The 16,539-nt window shown below is 43.1% G+C and overlaps 1 protein-coding gene and 1 long non-coding RNA gene across 4 annotated transcripts in view; one reads left to right on the forward strand and one right to left on the reverse strand.

Moving 5' to 3' along the window:
- LOC307045348 (heterogeneous nuclear ribonucleoprotein L-like) overlaps window positions 1-12,585 on the forward strand; it is an 86,094-nt gene extending 73,509 nt beyond the window's left edge. For all 3 annotated transcript variants that reach the window (XM_079690970.1, XM_079690969.1, XM_079690971.1), the window contains 6 exons: window positions 1,834-2,051; window positions 2,329-2,450; window positions 2,763-2,964; window positions 10,035-10,092; window positions 10,246-10,344; window positions 11,643-12,585. In XM_079690970.1, coding sequence (XP_079547096.1) covers window positions 1,834-2,051; window positions 2,329-2,450; window positions 2,763-2,964; window positions 10,035-10,092; window positions 10,246-10,344; window positions 11,643-11,698 — 755 coding nt within the window. In that variant the 3' untranslated portion in view covers window positions 11,699-12,585. The remainder of the gene's footprint in view (window positions 1-1,833; window positions 2,052-2,328; window positions 2,451-2,762; window positions 2,965-10,034; window positions 10,093-10,245; window positions 10,345-11,642) is intronic.
- LOC307045356 overlaps window positions 1-16,539 on the reverse strand; it is a 138,919-nt gene that overhangs the window by 86,630 nt on the left and 35,750 nt on the right. The gene's annotated exons all lie outside the window — the stretch shown is intronic.

Consider the following 16,539-nt stretch of genomic DNA (forward strand, 5'->3'; position numbering starts at 1 on the left):
TATAGGCCAGGCCCACATTCTGAATTTTTTGCGACACTTTAAATCTGAGTTTGTAGTCACCCTGAGAGTATGTCTAAAAAAATAAATAATAATTAGTCCATCCGCTCTTGAGTTATAAATTGGTGGTGTTTTTGGCGCCCCCTATTGTCCAAAAAGAAAATGCTTAGGTGTGCCTATTCCCCAAGACAGTCTGAACCTATCTATCGAAATCTGTGTTGTTTGGATACATTGTTGATGAGTTATGAGTATTTCTTTCTAAGCCCCGCCTTTTTGCGAGTACGTTTTGATTGACGGCGGCAATATTTATCGTCCTAACATGCTCATTTTCTACGGTAATGTGTCTGACCCTCCACCAATGCGGGATATGAAGTTTGGTGTTGAAAAACAGAAAATTGAAATGTAAGTGAATATTTAACTGTTTTGATCATTATGCTAATTTAGAAGAAAAAATTAAGGCGGAGCTTAGGGTTCCAAGAGGATTATTTGTAGAGCAAGTCCACCCGGATATGTGTGCAAAATTTCAGGTCATTCGGAGTTACGGTGCGACTTCGTAAATGTATTCCGAAATGGGATTTTGATATGTGGCGCGATTGAGCACGTTGGAATATTTTAACCCAGTGACTCCAGAATGTTGCAATTTTTACCGGTCCTGGCGTCCGTGCAAAATTATACAACTTTGTCAGCATCCTAAAGGCCTCAAAAACAGGAAAGATGGTGACTAAAAATAATAATAATAATAATAATAATTCCACCAATAACAATAGGTTTCCTCGCACTTCGTGCTAGGACGCCGTCGGGTCCTAGCACATCGTGCTCGGGCCCTAATAATAATAATTCCACCAATAACAATAGGTTTCCTCGCACTTCGTGCTAGGACGCCGTCGGGTCCTAGCACATCCGTGCTCGGGCCCTAATAATAATAATAATAATTCCACCAATAACAATAGATTTCCTCGCACTTCGTGCTAGGACGCCGTTGGGTCCTAGCGCTCCGTGCTCGGGCCCTAATAATAATTCCACCAATAACAATAGGTTTCCTCGCACTTCGTGCTAGGACGCCGTCGGGTCCTAGCACACCCGTGCTCGGGCCCTAATAATTCCACCAATAACAATAGGTTTCCTCGCACTTCGTGCTAGAACGCCGTCGGGTCCTAGCACATCGTGCTCGGGCCCTAATAATTCCAACAATAACAATAGGTTCCTCGCACTTCGTTCTAGGACGCCGTTGGGTCCTAGCGCTCCGTGCTCGGGCCCTAATAATATTTCCACAAATAACAATAGGTTTCCTCGCACTTCGTGCTAGGACGCCGTCGGGTCCGAGCACATCGAGCTCGGGCCCTAATAATAATAATTCCACCAATAACAATAGGTTTCCTCGCACTTCGTGCTAGGACGCCGTCGGGTCCTAGCACATCGTGCTCGGGCCCTAATAAGAAAAAGAATAATACCACCAATAACAATAGGTTCCTCGCACTTCGTGCTAGGACGCCGTTGGGTCCTAGCGCTCCGTGCTCGGGCCCTAATAAGAAGAATTTGTGCAATAACAATAGGTTCCTCGCACTTCTTGCTAGGGTAGCGTTGGGGTCCTAGCACTCCATGCTCGGGCCCTAAATATGCCTTATATAGGTATGGTCCTACACTATATTATTCAAATATAGCATGATAGGTGAGTGAGTAAAATACTTTTCTGCTACATAGGTAAAAAGAGGGATTCACTGAGTTGAGGTTATAAGGGGGTCCCAACAGTGGGACCCCTCTAGCATAGGAAGCGCTGCTCTCCTCACTGCCAGTGAACTGGTTGTTGTGAATCTAAGCTGCAGTGTGTCTCCTCAGGCCCCCCCTGCCCGCTGCTGCCTCTGCCTGGCAGCAGCAGGTACAAGATGAGCTCGGTGGATGTCCCAGACATGGTGTCCTACCCTCTGCCACAGTCCTCCTCCTCCTACTCTGGACACACCCCCAGCTCTGTTGCCATGGTAAGCGGCCTTCATTCATCCAAGATGAACTGCACCCGCATCTTCAACCTCTTCTGCCTCTACGGAAACATCGAGAAGGTGGGTGTGTTTGTACTCTCAAAGTTATTTTTAATAATGATGCAATTTAACAGTTTCAGTTAAGAGAGTGTGTGTGTGTGTGTGTGTGTGTGTGTGTGTGTGTGTGTGTGTGTGTGTGTGTGTGTGTGTGTGTGTGTGTGTGTGTGTGTGTGTGTGTGTGTGTGTGTGTGTGTGTGTGTGTGTGTGTGTGTGTGTGTGTGTGTGTGTGTGTGTGTGTGTGTGTGTGTGTGTGTGTGTGTGTGTGTGTGTGTGTGTGTGTGTGTGTGTGTGTTTGTAGGTGAAGTTCATGAAGAGTGTTCCTGGCACAGCGTTGGTGGAGATGGGAGATGAGTATGCTGTGGACAGAGCCATCACACACCTCAACTCCATCAAGGTGTTTGGCAAGAGACTCAATGTCTGGTAGGAAGGAGGTCAACACACACACACACAATATTTTAATACATCCTAAATGTTTCATATCTGCGTAAATCAGAGTTACACCACCTAACCCTAACCCTAATGCAACACGACACACGACATATATCTGTGTGTGTGTGTGTGTGTGTGTGTGTGTGTGTGTGTGTGTGTGTGTGTGTGTGTGTGTGTGTGTGTGTGTGTGTGTGTGTGTGTGTGTGTGTGTGTGTGTGTGTGTGTGTGTGTGTGGGTGTGTGTGTGTGTGTGTGTGTGTGTGTGTGTGTGTGTGTGTGTGTGCGTGCGTGCGTGCGTGCGCAGTGTGTCTAAGCAGCACGCAGTGATCCCCAGTCAGGTGTTGGAGTTGGAGGACGGCAGCAGCAGCTACAAGGACTTTGCCATGACCAAGAATAACCGCTTCAGCAGCGCGGGGCAGGCGTCCAAAAACATCATCCAGCCTCCGTCTGCAGTGCTGCACTACTACAACGTCCCTCCATGCATATCGCAGGACCACCTACTGAGGGTATGCTGCTCCACTCTTCTATCCAGTGAAAGTAGTTAACATATGACATGCCTGTCAGTCTCTGTGTCTCTGTCCCTCTACTACACTTCAACAGCTCTTACTTTACCAGTTTTGTATTCTTCATATTCTGGGCCAGGCCTGGATTCTTCACATCTCCCAAACTAAACTATGCCTATCATTCAAATGTATTGAAGTGTCCTCAAATAAAATAACACAATTATGCATTAGTTTTACAATAAAGCTGTTACAGAAAGGCCATAATATTAAAAATACAAATGCAATATTTATGTCAATGTATGACCAATGCCCAAAATATATAAATAAAAAATATGTACATATAAATCAGATATATTGTATGTACAGTGGAGCAAAAAAGTATTTAGTCAGCCACCAATTGTGCAAGTTCTCCCACTTAAAAAGATGAGAGAGGCCTGTCATTTTCAACCTAGGTATACCTCAACTATGAGAGACAAAATGAGAGAAAAGAATCCAGAAAATCACATTGTCTGATTTTTAAATAATTTATTTGCAAATTATGGTGGAAAATAAGTATTTGGTCACCTACAAACAAACAAGATTTATGGCTCTCACAGACCTGTAACTTCTTCTTTAAGAGCCTCCTCTGTCCTCCACATGTTAACTGTATTAATGGCACCTGTTTGAACTCGTTATCAGTATAAAAGACACCTGTCCACAACCTCAAACAGTCACACTCCAAACTCCACTATGGCCAAGACCAAAGAGCTGTCAAAGGACACCAGAAACAAAATTGTAGACCTGCACCAGGCTGGGAAGACTGAATCTGCAATTGGTAAGCAGCTTGGTGTGAAGAAATCAACTGTGGGAGCAATTATTAGAAAATGGAAGACATATAAGACCACTGATAATCTCCCTCAAAAATGATCACAAGAACGGTGAGCAAAAATCTCAGAACCACACGGGGGGACCTAGTCAATGACCTGCAGAAAGCTGGGGCCAAAGTAACAAAGGCTACCATCACTAACACAGTACGCCGCCAGGGACTCAAATCCTGCAGTGCCAGACGTGTCCCCCTGCTTAAGCCAGTACATGTCCAGGCCCGTCTGAAGTTTGTTAGAGAGCATTTAGATGATCCAGAAGAGGATTGGGAGAATGTCTGTCATATGGTCAGATGAAACCAAAATAGAACTTTTTGGTAAAAACTCAACTAGACGTGTTTGGAGGAGAAAGAATGCTGAGTTGCATCCAAAGAACACCATACCTACTGTGAAACATGGGGGTGGAAACATCATGCTTTGGGGCTGTTTTTCTGCAAAGGGACCAGGACGACTGATCCGTGTAAAGGAAAGAATGAATGGGGCCATGTATCGTGAGATTTTGAGTGACAACCTCCTTCCATCAGCAAGGGCATTGAAGATGAAACATGGCTGGGTCTTTCAGCATGACAATGATCCCAAACACACCGCCCGGGCTCCGAAAGAGTGGCTTCATAAGAAGCATTTCAAGGTCCTATAGTGGCCTAGCCAGTCTCCAGATCTCAACCCCATAGAACATCTTTGGAGGGAGTTGAAAGTCCGTGTTGCCCAGCGACAGCCCCAAAACATCACTGCTCTAGAGGAGATCTGCATGAAGAATGGGCCAAAATACCAGCAACAGTGTGTGAAAACCTTGTGAAGACTTACAGAAAACGTTTGACCTCTGTCATTGCCAACAAAGGGTATATAACAAAGTATTGAGATGAACTTTTGTGATTGACCAAATACTTATTTCCCACCATAATTTGCAAATAAAGTCTTTAAAAATCAGACAATGTGATTTTCTGGATTTCTTTTTCTCATTTTGTCCCTCATAGTTGAGGTATGTCTAGGATGAAAATGACAGGCCTCTCTCATCTTTTTAAGTGGGAGAACTTGCACAATTGGTGGCTGACTAAATACTTTTTTGCCCCATTGTACATAAAGAGAACATCTATTTTTAAATGTTGCCATAATATATTTATGACTATTTAAAGTGGTAGCTAAATGAGCATGGTAATATTTGATGTTCACACAATGTCATGATGCAGAAAGAAGAGTTTCAGTGCTGCTGGGGACAGGTGGACATGTGTGTGTGTTGAACACCCCTCCGCATCAGGCCACATCATCAGTCAAGTTGTGCCATAGCAGTGTTGTAGTCAAGTCACCAATTCACGAGTCCAAGTCACTCTCAAGTCACCACTCTTCGAGTCCAAGTCCGAGTCACCCAAGGAGTGTCCGAGTCGAGTCCGAGTCAAGTCCGAGTCATCATTACCTGTGTTCCATTCCAAGTCCGAGTCAACCAAGGAGTGTCCGAGTCGAGTCCGAGTCCCAGTCATCATTACCTGTGTTCGAGTCCGAGTCCAAGTCTGAGTCACCTAAGAAGAGTCCAAGTCAAGTCCGAGTCACAAGTCTTCATGTATTAATCTTCGTGGATCTATGTGTTGAAATGTAGCTGCTCCTCTACATTGCTTTTATCCTGTCATGTTATACTAATCTGTCTATTGAACTGCTGTGAAGCCAGTGTGGCTACAATTCTTGTAATAGGTGCTATACAAATATAAAGCTTATTACTAATTAGGGTCTGAGACCTAGGTCGGCGAAGACCCTATTGAAATCGGTCGCGCAGCGACCGATAAATCTGCGAAACACACACAAAACAGGGAAAACGACCGGCAAAAGCACAGAAAAGGTTCGGAAATCATGACGGGTGATAGGCCGCGTGAGTCCTCGCGAGTCCAACTCGCGAGTCCAACTCGCATGATTGATATCGGTAGGATCAATTTAGTCGCTCGCAACGCGAGCGATAACCATGCAAAACCCACACAAAACAGGGCAAAAGACGGGCAAAAGTGGCCTAAATCATGACAGTAGGTAGCCCACGCCAACCGAGTCACATGGGCGCTCGCGCCCATGTGACTTGGCCATCCTATGCCGTCCATAAACATGATTGATATTGGTCCGATTATTATTATTATTATTATTCTTCTGATTATTATTTGAATACATTGCGCGCACTTTTGACCCCCGCAACATATGTGAAAACTCACCAAATTTCGCATGCGCATCACAAGTCGTGAAAATAGCGATGTGTAATTGGTACCGGAACTTTGCGTAAAAAATAGCGTAGACCACGCCCACTTCCGTTTTTAACGTTAACTCCCCCTACTTTAACTTTCACGTAAACCAACGAAACTCGCTACGCATATCTAGGGTGCGGAGACGAGCAAAAAAGCCTCTTGGAGGGGTATAAAATAACGTACAGCAAGTCGGCCATTTTGAATTTGGCGTTGGAAAAACGCGATTTATCTTTTTTGGGCGATCTAAAGTTATCACGGAACTTTTTTTCTTTCGCACGGCGCAGCTGTGATTTGGCGCCAAAGTTCGCTTTCGCTCGATGCTAGGCCATCCCTCGCCATGGAACACGATGATGTCATAATTCAAACTGACATGCTCAGAACGCCACCAAACTTCACATGATGATTAACACTGCGGCCCTGAACAGCTCTACGTCAAATCCGATGTTACTTAATATGGCGTTACCATGGCAACGGATCCCTCGCCATAACACACGGTGTCGCTGTAACTCCAATGGACACGGTCCCATCGTCCCCCAATCTTCACTTTTATATCACCGGTGAATGCCTCAACAGCTCTACATGAAATCTGAGATCTCATCGTATGCCGTTTCCATGGCAACGAATCCCTCGCCAAAAAACACGATGTTCTGTTAACTCAATGGAAAATCGTCCAAACGGCACCAGACTTCATATGATGGGTGATGGTCAGGCCCTAAACAGCTCTATGCCAATTATGGGATGTCATCGTATGCCGTTTCCATGGCAACGCATCCCTCGCCATACAACTCTATGTTGTCGTAATTCAATGGAAAATCGTCCAAACGCCACCAGACTTCATATGATGGGTGATGGTCAGGCCCTAAACAGCTCTATGCCTATTATGGGATGTCATCATTTGCCGTTTCCATGGCAACGCATCCCCCTCCATAAAACCCAATGTTGTCTTAACTCAATGGAAAATGGTCCAAACGGCACCAGACTTCAGATCACAGTTAATGGTCCGGCCCTCAACACCTCAATGTCACAATAGTGAGTTTTCCTCAAAAGCTGTTGCCATGGCAACGCATCCCTCACCAAAATACCCGATGTTCTGTTAACTCAATGGAAAATCGTCCAAACAGCACCAGACTTCATATGATGGGTGACGGTCAGGCCCTGAACAGCTCTAACTCCATTATGGGGTGTCATCATATGCCGTTGCCATGGCGACAGATCCCTCGCCATGAAACACGGTGTTGTGTTAACTCAATGGAAATTGGTCCAAACGGCAACAGACTTCAGATGATGGCTAATGGTCCGGCCCTCAACAGCTCTACGCCAATTATGCGATGTCATCATATGCCGTTTCCATGGCAACGCATCCCTCGCCAAAAAACACGATGTTGTGTTAACTCAATGGAAAATGGTCCAAACGGCACCAGACTTCAGATCACAGTTAATGGTCCGGCCCTCAACACCTCAATGTGACAATAGTGAGTTTTCCTCAAAAGCTGTTGCCATGGCAACGCATCCCTCACCAAAATACCCGATGTTCTGTTAACTCAATGGAAAATCGTCCAAACGGCACCAGACTTCATATGATGGGTGACGGTCAGGCCCTGAACAGCTCTAACTCCATTATGGGGTGTCATCATATGCCGTTGCCATGGCGACAGATCCCTCGCCATGAAACACAGTGTTGTTTTAACTCAATGGAAAATCGTCCAAACGGCAACAGACTTCAGATGATGGCTAATGGTCCGGCCCTCAACAGCTCTACGCCAATTATGCGATGTCATCATATGCCGTTTCCATGGCAACGCATCCCTCGCCAAAAAACACAATGTTGTCGTAATTCAATGGAAAATCGTCCAAACGGCACCAGACTTCAGATCACAGTTAATGGTCCGGCCCTCAACACCTCACTGTGAAAATAGTGAGTTTTCCTCAAAAGCTGTTGCCATGGCAACGCATCCCTCGCCAAAATACCCGGTATTGTCATAACTCCATGGAAAATCGTCCAAACGGCACCAGACTTCATATGATGGGTGACGGTCAGGCCCTGAACAGCTCTAACTCCATTATGGGGTGTCATCATATGCCGTTGCCATGGCGACAGATCCCTCGCCATGAAACACAGTGTTGTTTTAACTCAATGGAAAATCGTCCAAACGGCAACAGACTTCAGATGATGGCTAATGGTCCGGCCCTCAACAGCTCTACGCCAATTATGCGATGTCATCATATGCCGTTTCCATGGCAACGCATCCCTCGCCAAAAAACACAATGTTGTCGTAATTCAATGGAAAATCGTCCAAACGGCACCAGACTTCAGATCACAGTTAATGGTCCGGCCCTCAACACCTCACTGTGAAAATAGTGAGTTTTCCTCAAAAGCTGTTGCCATGGCAACGCATCCCTCGCCAAAATACCCGGTATTGTCATAACTCCATGGAAAATCGTCCAAACGGCACCAGACTTCAGACTATCATTAATGGTCAGGCCCTCAACAGCTCTATGTCAATTAGGGGATGTCATCATATGCCGTTGCCATGGCAACGCATCCCTCGCCATAAAACACAATGTTCTCTTAATTCCATGGAAAATCGTCCAAACCGCACCACACCTCAGATGACAGTTGATGGTCCGGCCCTCAACACCTGAATATGACAATAGTGAGTTTTCCTCAAAAGCTGTTGCCATGGCAACGCATCCCTCGCCGTTAAGCACGATATTGCTAAAACTCCTGTTTAAATGTTCAGAAAGTGTTCAAATTTCACATGTGTGCTAACGGTCAACCCCTCGAGACATATATGTGTCAGTTTTGAGATTTCGTCAAATGTCGTTGCTATGGTAACTAAATGGTCGCCGTGAAACACGGTTCTCTTATAACTCCAGTTAACTTGCTCCAAACGGCCCAAAACTTCACAGGTTTGATAACGATGCAGCCCTCAACACATCTAGGCGTATTATGGGGTGTCATCAAATTCCGTTGCCATGGCGACAGATCACTCCCCATCAAACACAATGTTTGTGATACTGCTGTAACTCCTGTGTACGTTGTCCGATCGGCCTGAAACTTCCCAGGTTTGCCAACGGCCGAGTCCTCGAGACATCTGCCTGACGTCGACGTGCGGACAACAGCCTGCGGAGCGTCGAAGACCCGCTCAACGCTGCTCGCAGCTTTAATATTAATATTATTGTTATTATATATAAATAAACTATATTTAAAATGAGTTACCTTTTAGAGAAGTGATTATATTTGTATTCCAATATCTTCCTATGGTAAAGTTTTCGTTTTGCACTTTTATTTTGATAGTAATAAGATTGGGACTCTTATTTTGAAGGAACTTTTACCGGTTAAATCGGTTTACTGATAAAGATTTAGCCCCAGAAAGCACATGGCTATGCAAAATGACGTCATTCTGCATGTTAAGTAGCCATGTGCTTTCGCTTTATCGGCGTTACTCTGATGATAGTGTTCAAGACAGCCTATATGTCTGAACTCGATCCTTTGAGTAATGTGTTACGGAGTCTTCTCTTCAATATTGTTTCCACATAACGAGCATTTTGCGCTACTCTTTTCCAATGTGGAAGCAGAATGTGTGAAAGCATACAGCACGATGCGGGGTGTGTCTCTAGACATCTTTAGACTGGAATAGCGGGGCCCAGTCCGTGAACTCGCCTCACAGGTGCACACGCCAGGATAGAGGACATCAGACTCCAGAGAAAAACTTGCTCGAGTCCGAGTCCAAGTCGGAGCGTCAATGTACAAGTCGAGTCCGAGTCATCGTGGGGGTAAACATTCACAAGTCCGAGTCCAAGTCATCGTGCGCGAGAATTCACGAGTCCAAGTCTGAGTCGCGTCAATCAGTGCGCGAGTCCGAGTCGAGTCACGAGTCCCGAAAATCGGCACTCGAGTCCGACTTGAGTCCGAGTCCAGGACTCGAGTACTCCATCTCTGGCATTAGGTGCATAAGTGTTACCTCATATGTTCTCTGTGTGTGTGTTTTGGCAGCTGTGTACGGAGCATGATGTGCCAGGATTTGTCAAATTCAAGATGTTTGATGCCAAACGTGAGTAGAACTTTCTTAAGGTTAAGGTTGTTGTTAAAGATTAGAATGTCTTTGAAATTATTCATTTCTTGACTTCTCTTTGTGAACTGATTTTTCACCTTTAACCCCCTGTTGTATGCAGTTGTAATCACTCCTCTCGTGTGTGTCCCTTAGCCTCCTCTAAGACCATCTCTGGCCTGCTGGAGTTTGACAGCAAGACGGAGGCTGTGGAGGTTCTTACTGTTCTCAACCACTATCAGATCCGGATCCCCAGTGAGTCTGTCTTCAAACACTCAGTTTCTCATTCAGCCTGATTGTAAGAGCACTGGAGAGTCAGATCTATGTATATTAAGTATAGCCTTGTCATTTACTCCCCATACTGCTGATAGTCACATATTACTTGACCACTTATTTTGAACATGGTTCATTTGTTGCACATTTAAGTCATCATGTTAAAATACATACTGAACATTATGAAAGGGAGGAGGACGGAGTTCCCCTACAGGACCCCAATCTCTTCAACATGCAGACTGTGTCGGAGTGTTGCTCTGTTTTATCCGTGGTGTTCTCGCCCTTTGTTTTCTGATATTGTTAATAAATCTTAAGATCATTAAAGCTATTACAGATACAGAACAATGAGCCCTTCCATCCATTCTACTTGACCATATACCCTAATATGCTGAGCAGAGACAAACTGAGGACATGTTTAAGGACAAAGACAATGTTTTTAGATTTGACATCTTTAAAATGTGCAAGGTTTATACATTATGATATTCATATTGACCTAAACACATACTATTGTATTCCTTAAATGTGGCGATTAAAGACGTGAGACCAAAAGATGTACTAAAGAGACATTGCACAGATGAAAATAAATGTCAAAGTATTTGCTGGATAGCCCAGTGGTTAGAGCTGGTGTCCGCTGACAAACACACTGGGGATTTCTGAGCCTGCAGACACTTCAGGGCAATACCCTCCCTCTATCCCAATCAGAATCAGAAATCCTTTATTAGTCCCACAGCAGGGACATTTACATTGTTACAGCAACAGTGGCATAGCAGGTCAAAAGGGCATGCAATACTACAGAATAAGCTAACATATTAAAGCAAAGCACACATTAGTTACCTCACTCTTTCAACACTGTTTCTCTGATAAAGGCACTCTCTGGCCCAAAACATATCTTTACAAAAAAAGAAAATATTTGACTTATGTGTAATTATATGACATAATACAAAAATCCCCCTCAAAGAGTCAGCTTCACTGACTAACTAAAGTAACTGTTAACTAAATACCAATGAAGACACAACACAGAAATATAGAAGAAATAGGGCATGGCTGATTACTCATTTATCTGTGATGTTGCCTGCCAACGGTGTCCAATTTGTGTGTGTGTGTGTGTGTGTGTGTGTGTGTGTGTGTGTGTGTGTGTGTGTGTGTGTGTGTGTGTGTGTGTGTGTGTGTGTGTGTGTGTGTGTGTGTGTGTGTGTGTGTGTGTGTGTGTGTGTGTGTGTGTGTGTGTGTGTGTGTGTGTGTGTGTGTGTGTGTGTGTGTGTGTGTGTGTGTGGTTTCAGATGGATCCAACCCATACACCCTGAAACTGTGCTTCTCCACTTCATCTCATCTATAAAATAAGAAGAGGCTTCTGATGCTGGCTGACCTCTGACCTCAGAGAGACACACCCAGAGGTGGAGGTTCAAACGAAAGACAGACTGAGAGAGATGTGGCCTTTAGGAGATAAGATGAGTGGTGGACACTGTCACGCCAAACACACACACTCATCCCCCGACCAATCAGAGCATAGCATGCTACTCTAGAGAGTGGTGCAGTGTTTCTGTAGGCCAACCCAGAAGTTAGCCTCGCAAGGGCTCCCTCAACAAAAAGACAATGGGATATCTCCATATGATTGCAGAAAATAATCTCTGTGTCAGACAAACAGTCATGATACTAAGATGTTCTGTTCAGCAGGATCATCTCAACATACTGTATTAACACCACTTTATGATATTTGTCCTGTAAATGTTATTGACAGAAGTAAAACGTTTTTGGCTATATAAAGGAACTACATCACAGTCACGTCAATGCCCGTCACCACCGCTAAGACAAAGGCAGACTCCGCATGATAATGTTTAGGATTATTTAGTCTCTTGTTAGCTACCGCTGTTTTTAAGACATTCACAAGTATCGTAATTACAGACTTCGTTTATATCTTTGAATAAAACAAGATCTCTAAAGCTTGTGTAACCACAGACATGATTTCAGGCTTCTAAATAAAAACATGTCCTATGAACCTTTGACTTGGAGACGAGGGAACTGGAAGTGGAAAATGCTATGTTATGTTTTAGGACTCATTCCTGCACCACTCTCTAATGTCTAACTCACTCTAGGAAGTTTTTTTTCCAAACCTAAGTCCAGTTAATTTGGTAAAGGTGGTGACTGAAACAATATTGTAATATTTAAAAACAGATAAATATGGTTTGTTGTTTTAAATTGTAAATAAAGTAAATGTGGCTTTGATTTGAACAAAAGTTCTCATGTTGGCTTCATTAGTGCCATTTAAAGAGCCTGTGACACGGGTTTCACCAATCATCCAAACCCATCAATTTGAGTAAATATTGTCCCCTTGAAAACCATTACTGAACTGATTTTGGATATTTGTACTTTGATAACCATTAATCTGCATTAATGTTGACCATATTCTGGATCTTCTCTGGGATTCTTTAAATCCCGCCAAATTATGTGTGACGTAATTGCGGGCCAAGCGCTCCAGCTGCACCGTTCCGGATCCCAGCATCTGCATGCAAACGCACGATGGCGCACACAGCAGCAAGCTCAGACAGCAATGACAGTTTAATTTTGTACGTGTCTGAGAGCTCATATGAGGCTGAAGGATCGGTTTATGTTGTATCTGTTAGAAGTTTAGGAATTAGGTGCGACAATATGGGCTATAATACGGTCATGTAGCCAGTGGTGGACTGGGACTAAAAATCATCCCGGGACTCTCGACCGGCCCACTTCGGTAACGCTAGTAAGTTGTCAACGGGGGGAGTGGGGGATGTGCTAGTGACTTATCCGGCCCACTTCGGTATACCGGCCCATCGGGATTCGTCCCGATGGCCAGTCCGCCACTGCACCCAGCCCAGCCCACGTAAACTGTCAACGGGGGGAGCCTCGCTGCAGAGAAACGGTGGACCTAGTGTCCTCACGATCATTTAATGCAGTGGTTCTCAACTGGTGGGTCGCGACCCAAAAGTGGGTCGCTAACCCGTTTCGAGTGGGTCGCAGATGTGTGAGGGCAACACACTCTCACTCCATAAACGTCCAGGAGCGACGCTTGGTCAGGGTCCCCGAGTCGTGCAGTTGTGACGCTCCTAGGCTCCTTCAGCTTCATAAAGGGACGCAAATAGCTTTCAACTGATTGCAATGTATTCCCATCTGCGGCGGGATTTGACGCTCATGGAAGCATGGCATTCGTTTGTGTCAGCTGCCCTTAAAGGCAATGTGAGCGTCCATTCCCATTGGATAACGGAGAATTGTACACCCGGAAGTAAGTATTCCCCTTACTGTCGATTGATTTTACAGTGATATCTTCACTACTCATCGACTAAAAACCAGATTATCCTTGTTAATTACACAACATTGATTGGTTTAAATTGTGTGCAATGCTTTTGTATTTTTCCCATTCGATTCGGAGAAACAAATATTTTTTCAGAGTAAAGGTTGGCAGAAGACACTACACTGCACAGAATCCCCAGCTATTGTTTGCAGTGGATGTCCATGATCTTTAGTTTGCTAGTCATTACGAAGATTACTTCAGGAAATTGTGTCCATACAACGTTTACATTGTTACCAAGGTGGTTGCTAGGAACGCTAATATATCGATATTATTTCTGTTATGTTGTGTAACTGTTTAATGGTGTTATCGTTATTGCTAACCCCTTCCCCGTCAATGTATAGTGTTGGTCCACAACGCAAACGTATTAGTTTAACAAAATCTGCATCTAAAATTGTGGCATAGATACGTTATTTTCCCCTGTGCAATTCTCCATTTACTCAACAATAACACATAATTATCCTTGTGTTTATTTATTTGTTTGATTAATAAACACAAGTTGGAGTCCGTCAGGACCGAGGGCCGGAGCAGTTCATTTGCTTTAGAGAATATTACACCCGGAAGTAATCTATGGCACGTCTCTACTGGAATTGTAGTTTTAAAAGACGTTTTCGTATTTCCCATAATAAGAAGTTGCCAGTATTAAACTGTGTACATCCCTGGAGGTTTAGGGGATAGGAAACACTCAAATGTAAAACATATAATTAATAAATGGGTGAAAATTGCTTGTGCCCATGATGGGCAGCATTAATATATATACCCACATGCCAGCTAAGGTCAGAAGAGCTTTATTTAACAGCTGGTCTTATGTCTGTGACCCCTCCTGTTGTTAATTGATAAGCCTGAAACATGCACTTGTCAAGGTTCAGAGGCAAATTTTGCAAATATGGCAGTAGCCATCGATCATCTTAAGATAAGATATACTTTATTGATCCCAAGTTGGAAACATTTGCGTTACATCAGCATGTGTAATAGTTGTAAATATGCAGTGGTGTTTATTTGTAAATCATTTAGTATAATCACACAAATTCTGTGTTTTATATTGAATAATTCTGTTTTCCTTATTTATTGATTGTTCAATATCTGACAAGGCCGGAGATGAAATATCTACATACATCTTATAAGAGTATAATACATATTTATAATATCAGTTAAAATAAGTGCTTCAACATAGTTAACATTGCTGGAGGTATGCACAAATATTGATAGATGTCTTGTAATGCACTATTGAGGAACCCGCGACCCAAGTTTTTCATTCATTGCATAACTACACCGTTTGTGTATATGATATGTCAATAAACCTTAGAAAATCTTGAAATCTTGAAAGGGATGTGCAAAATAGTCATTATATACAGTCTTTAATTAACTATTAGTAGAGAATAATGAGTAATGAATATACTTTATAGGGATCCTATTAATATCTAATAATACAATTAATGAAATTCAATAACATGCTTTAACCACTAGGTGTCCCTTTATATCAGCTGTGCACCTTTATGGTGTAAATACAGCCTATCTACCAATTGGATCAAATATAAAAGTCAGCCAAATTAGTGTTGATATTGCAAGGAGACGTATTGTGTGAAAAGAAATGTAAGAAATGTAAGATGTTGTTTAATTGGTGATATATTTATGATTCACGTCACGTTCCTCACGTTTGTGTAGAAGTCTTCTCATCAGGGCTCTATAAATAGAGAACTACGGCACATATGTAATGCAGCCGAACCATGTATTAAAATGCCGTTATGTGATGACTTTCAAAGAGAAAAGCAAGCACACTCGGAATAAAGTATTATTTTATTTTTAAAAAATGTTTTCAGTCTGATATTTGTTAATGACGATGTTAATGACGATGTGATGTGAGACTGGAATTGCACAGGGATTTTGTTAAACTAATGCGTTTGCGCTGTGGACCAACACTATACATTGACGGAGAAGGGGGTAGCAATACAGATAACACCATTAAACAGTTACACAACATAACAGAAATAATATCAATAGCAGCGTTCCTAGCAACCACCTTGGTAACAATGAAAACGTTGTATGGACACAATTTCCTGAAGTAATCTTCGTAATAACTAGCAAACTAAAGATCATGTACATACACTGCACACATAATCTGAAATAACAACTCATATTTCTCGCATCAAATGACATCAAAACGCATTTTAATGGCCAAACTAACTTTAAAATAGGCATTTTCCACCGAGAATAAAAGGAAGTTCGGCCATGTTTTTTTTTTCTGCAGGGAGAAATTTGAAGATCATGTGACATAGACGCCAGCCATTGGAATGAATGGAATGCAGTTGGAGGTCAACCAATCACAGAGCTTGAGAACTAATCACGGGGCTTGTCAAACAGAGCTCATGGTGTAGTCCTAAAAGATAGCTGGGGATTCTGGGTAGTGTAGTGTCTTCTGCCATCCTTTACAACGAAAAAATATTTGTTTCTCCGAATTGAAGGAGAAAAATACAAAAGCATTGCACACAATTTAAACCAATCAATGTTGTGTAATTAACAAGGATAATCTGGTGTTTTTTAGTCGATGAGTAGTGCAGATATCACTGTAAGATCAATCGACAGTAAGGGGAATACTTACTTCCGGGTGAACAATTCTCCGTCATCCAATGGGAATGGACCAAGCGGCAAACTCTGTGGAAGAGCCGGGACGCCAATACGGAAGTGGCACACACTGCAGTTCATATATTGGCCGATAGGGACTGACTGCAGAAAGGAGCAATTTCCATAGACCCCCATGTTAAAATGCCCAACTTTACAGCAGAAAAAAACATGTTTTTACCCATGGATGCAATAAATATTATTATGAATATAGTTAGATTCTACCTTCATGATTATGA

This window comes from Notothenia rossii, assembly GCF_949606895.1.
Source record: "Notothenia rossii genome assembly, chromosome: 6".
In the NCBI taxonomy this organism is placed as follows: Eukaryota; Metazoa; Chordata; class Actinopteri; order Perciformes; family Nototheniidae; genus Notothenia; species Notothenia rossii.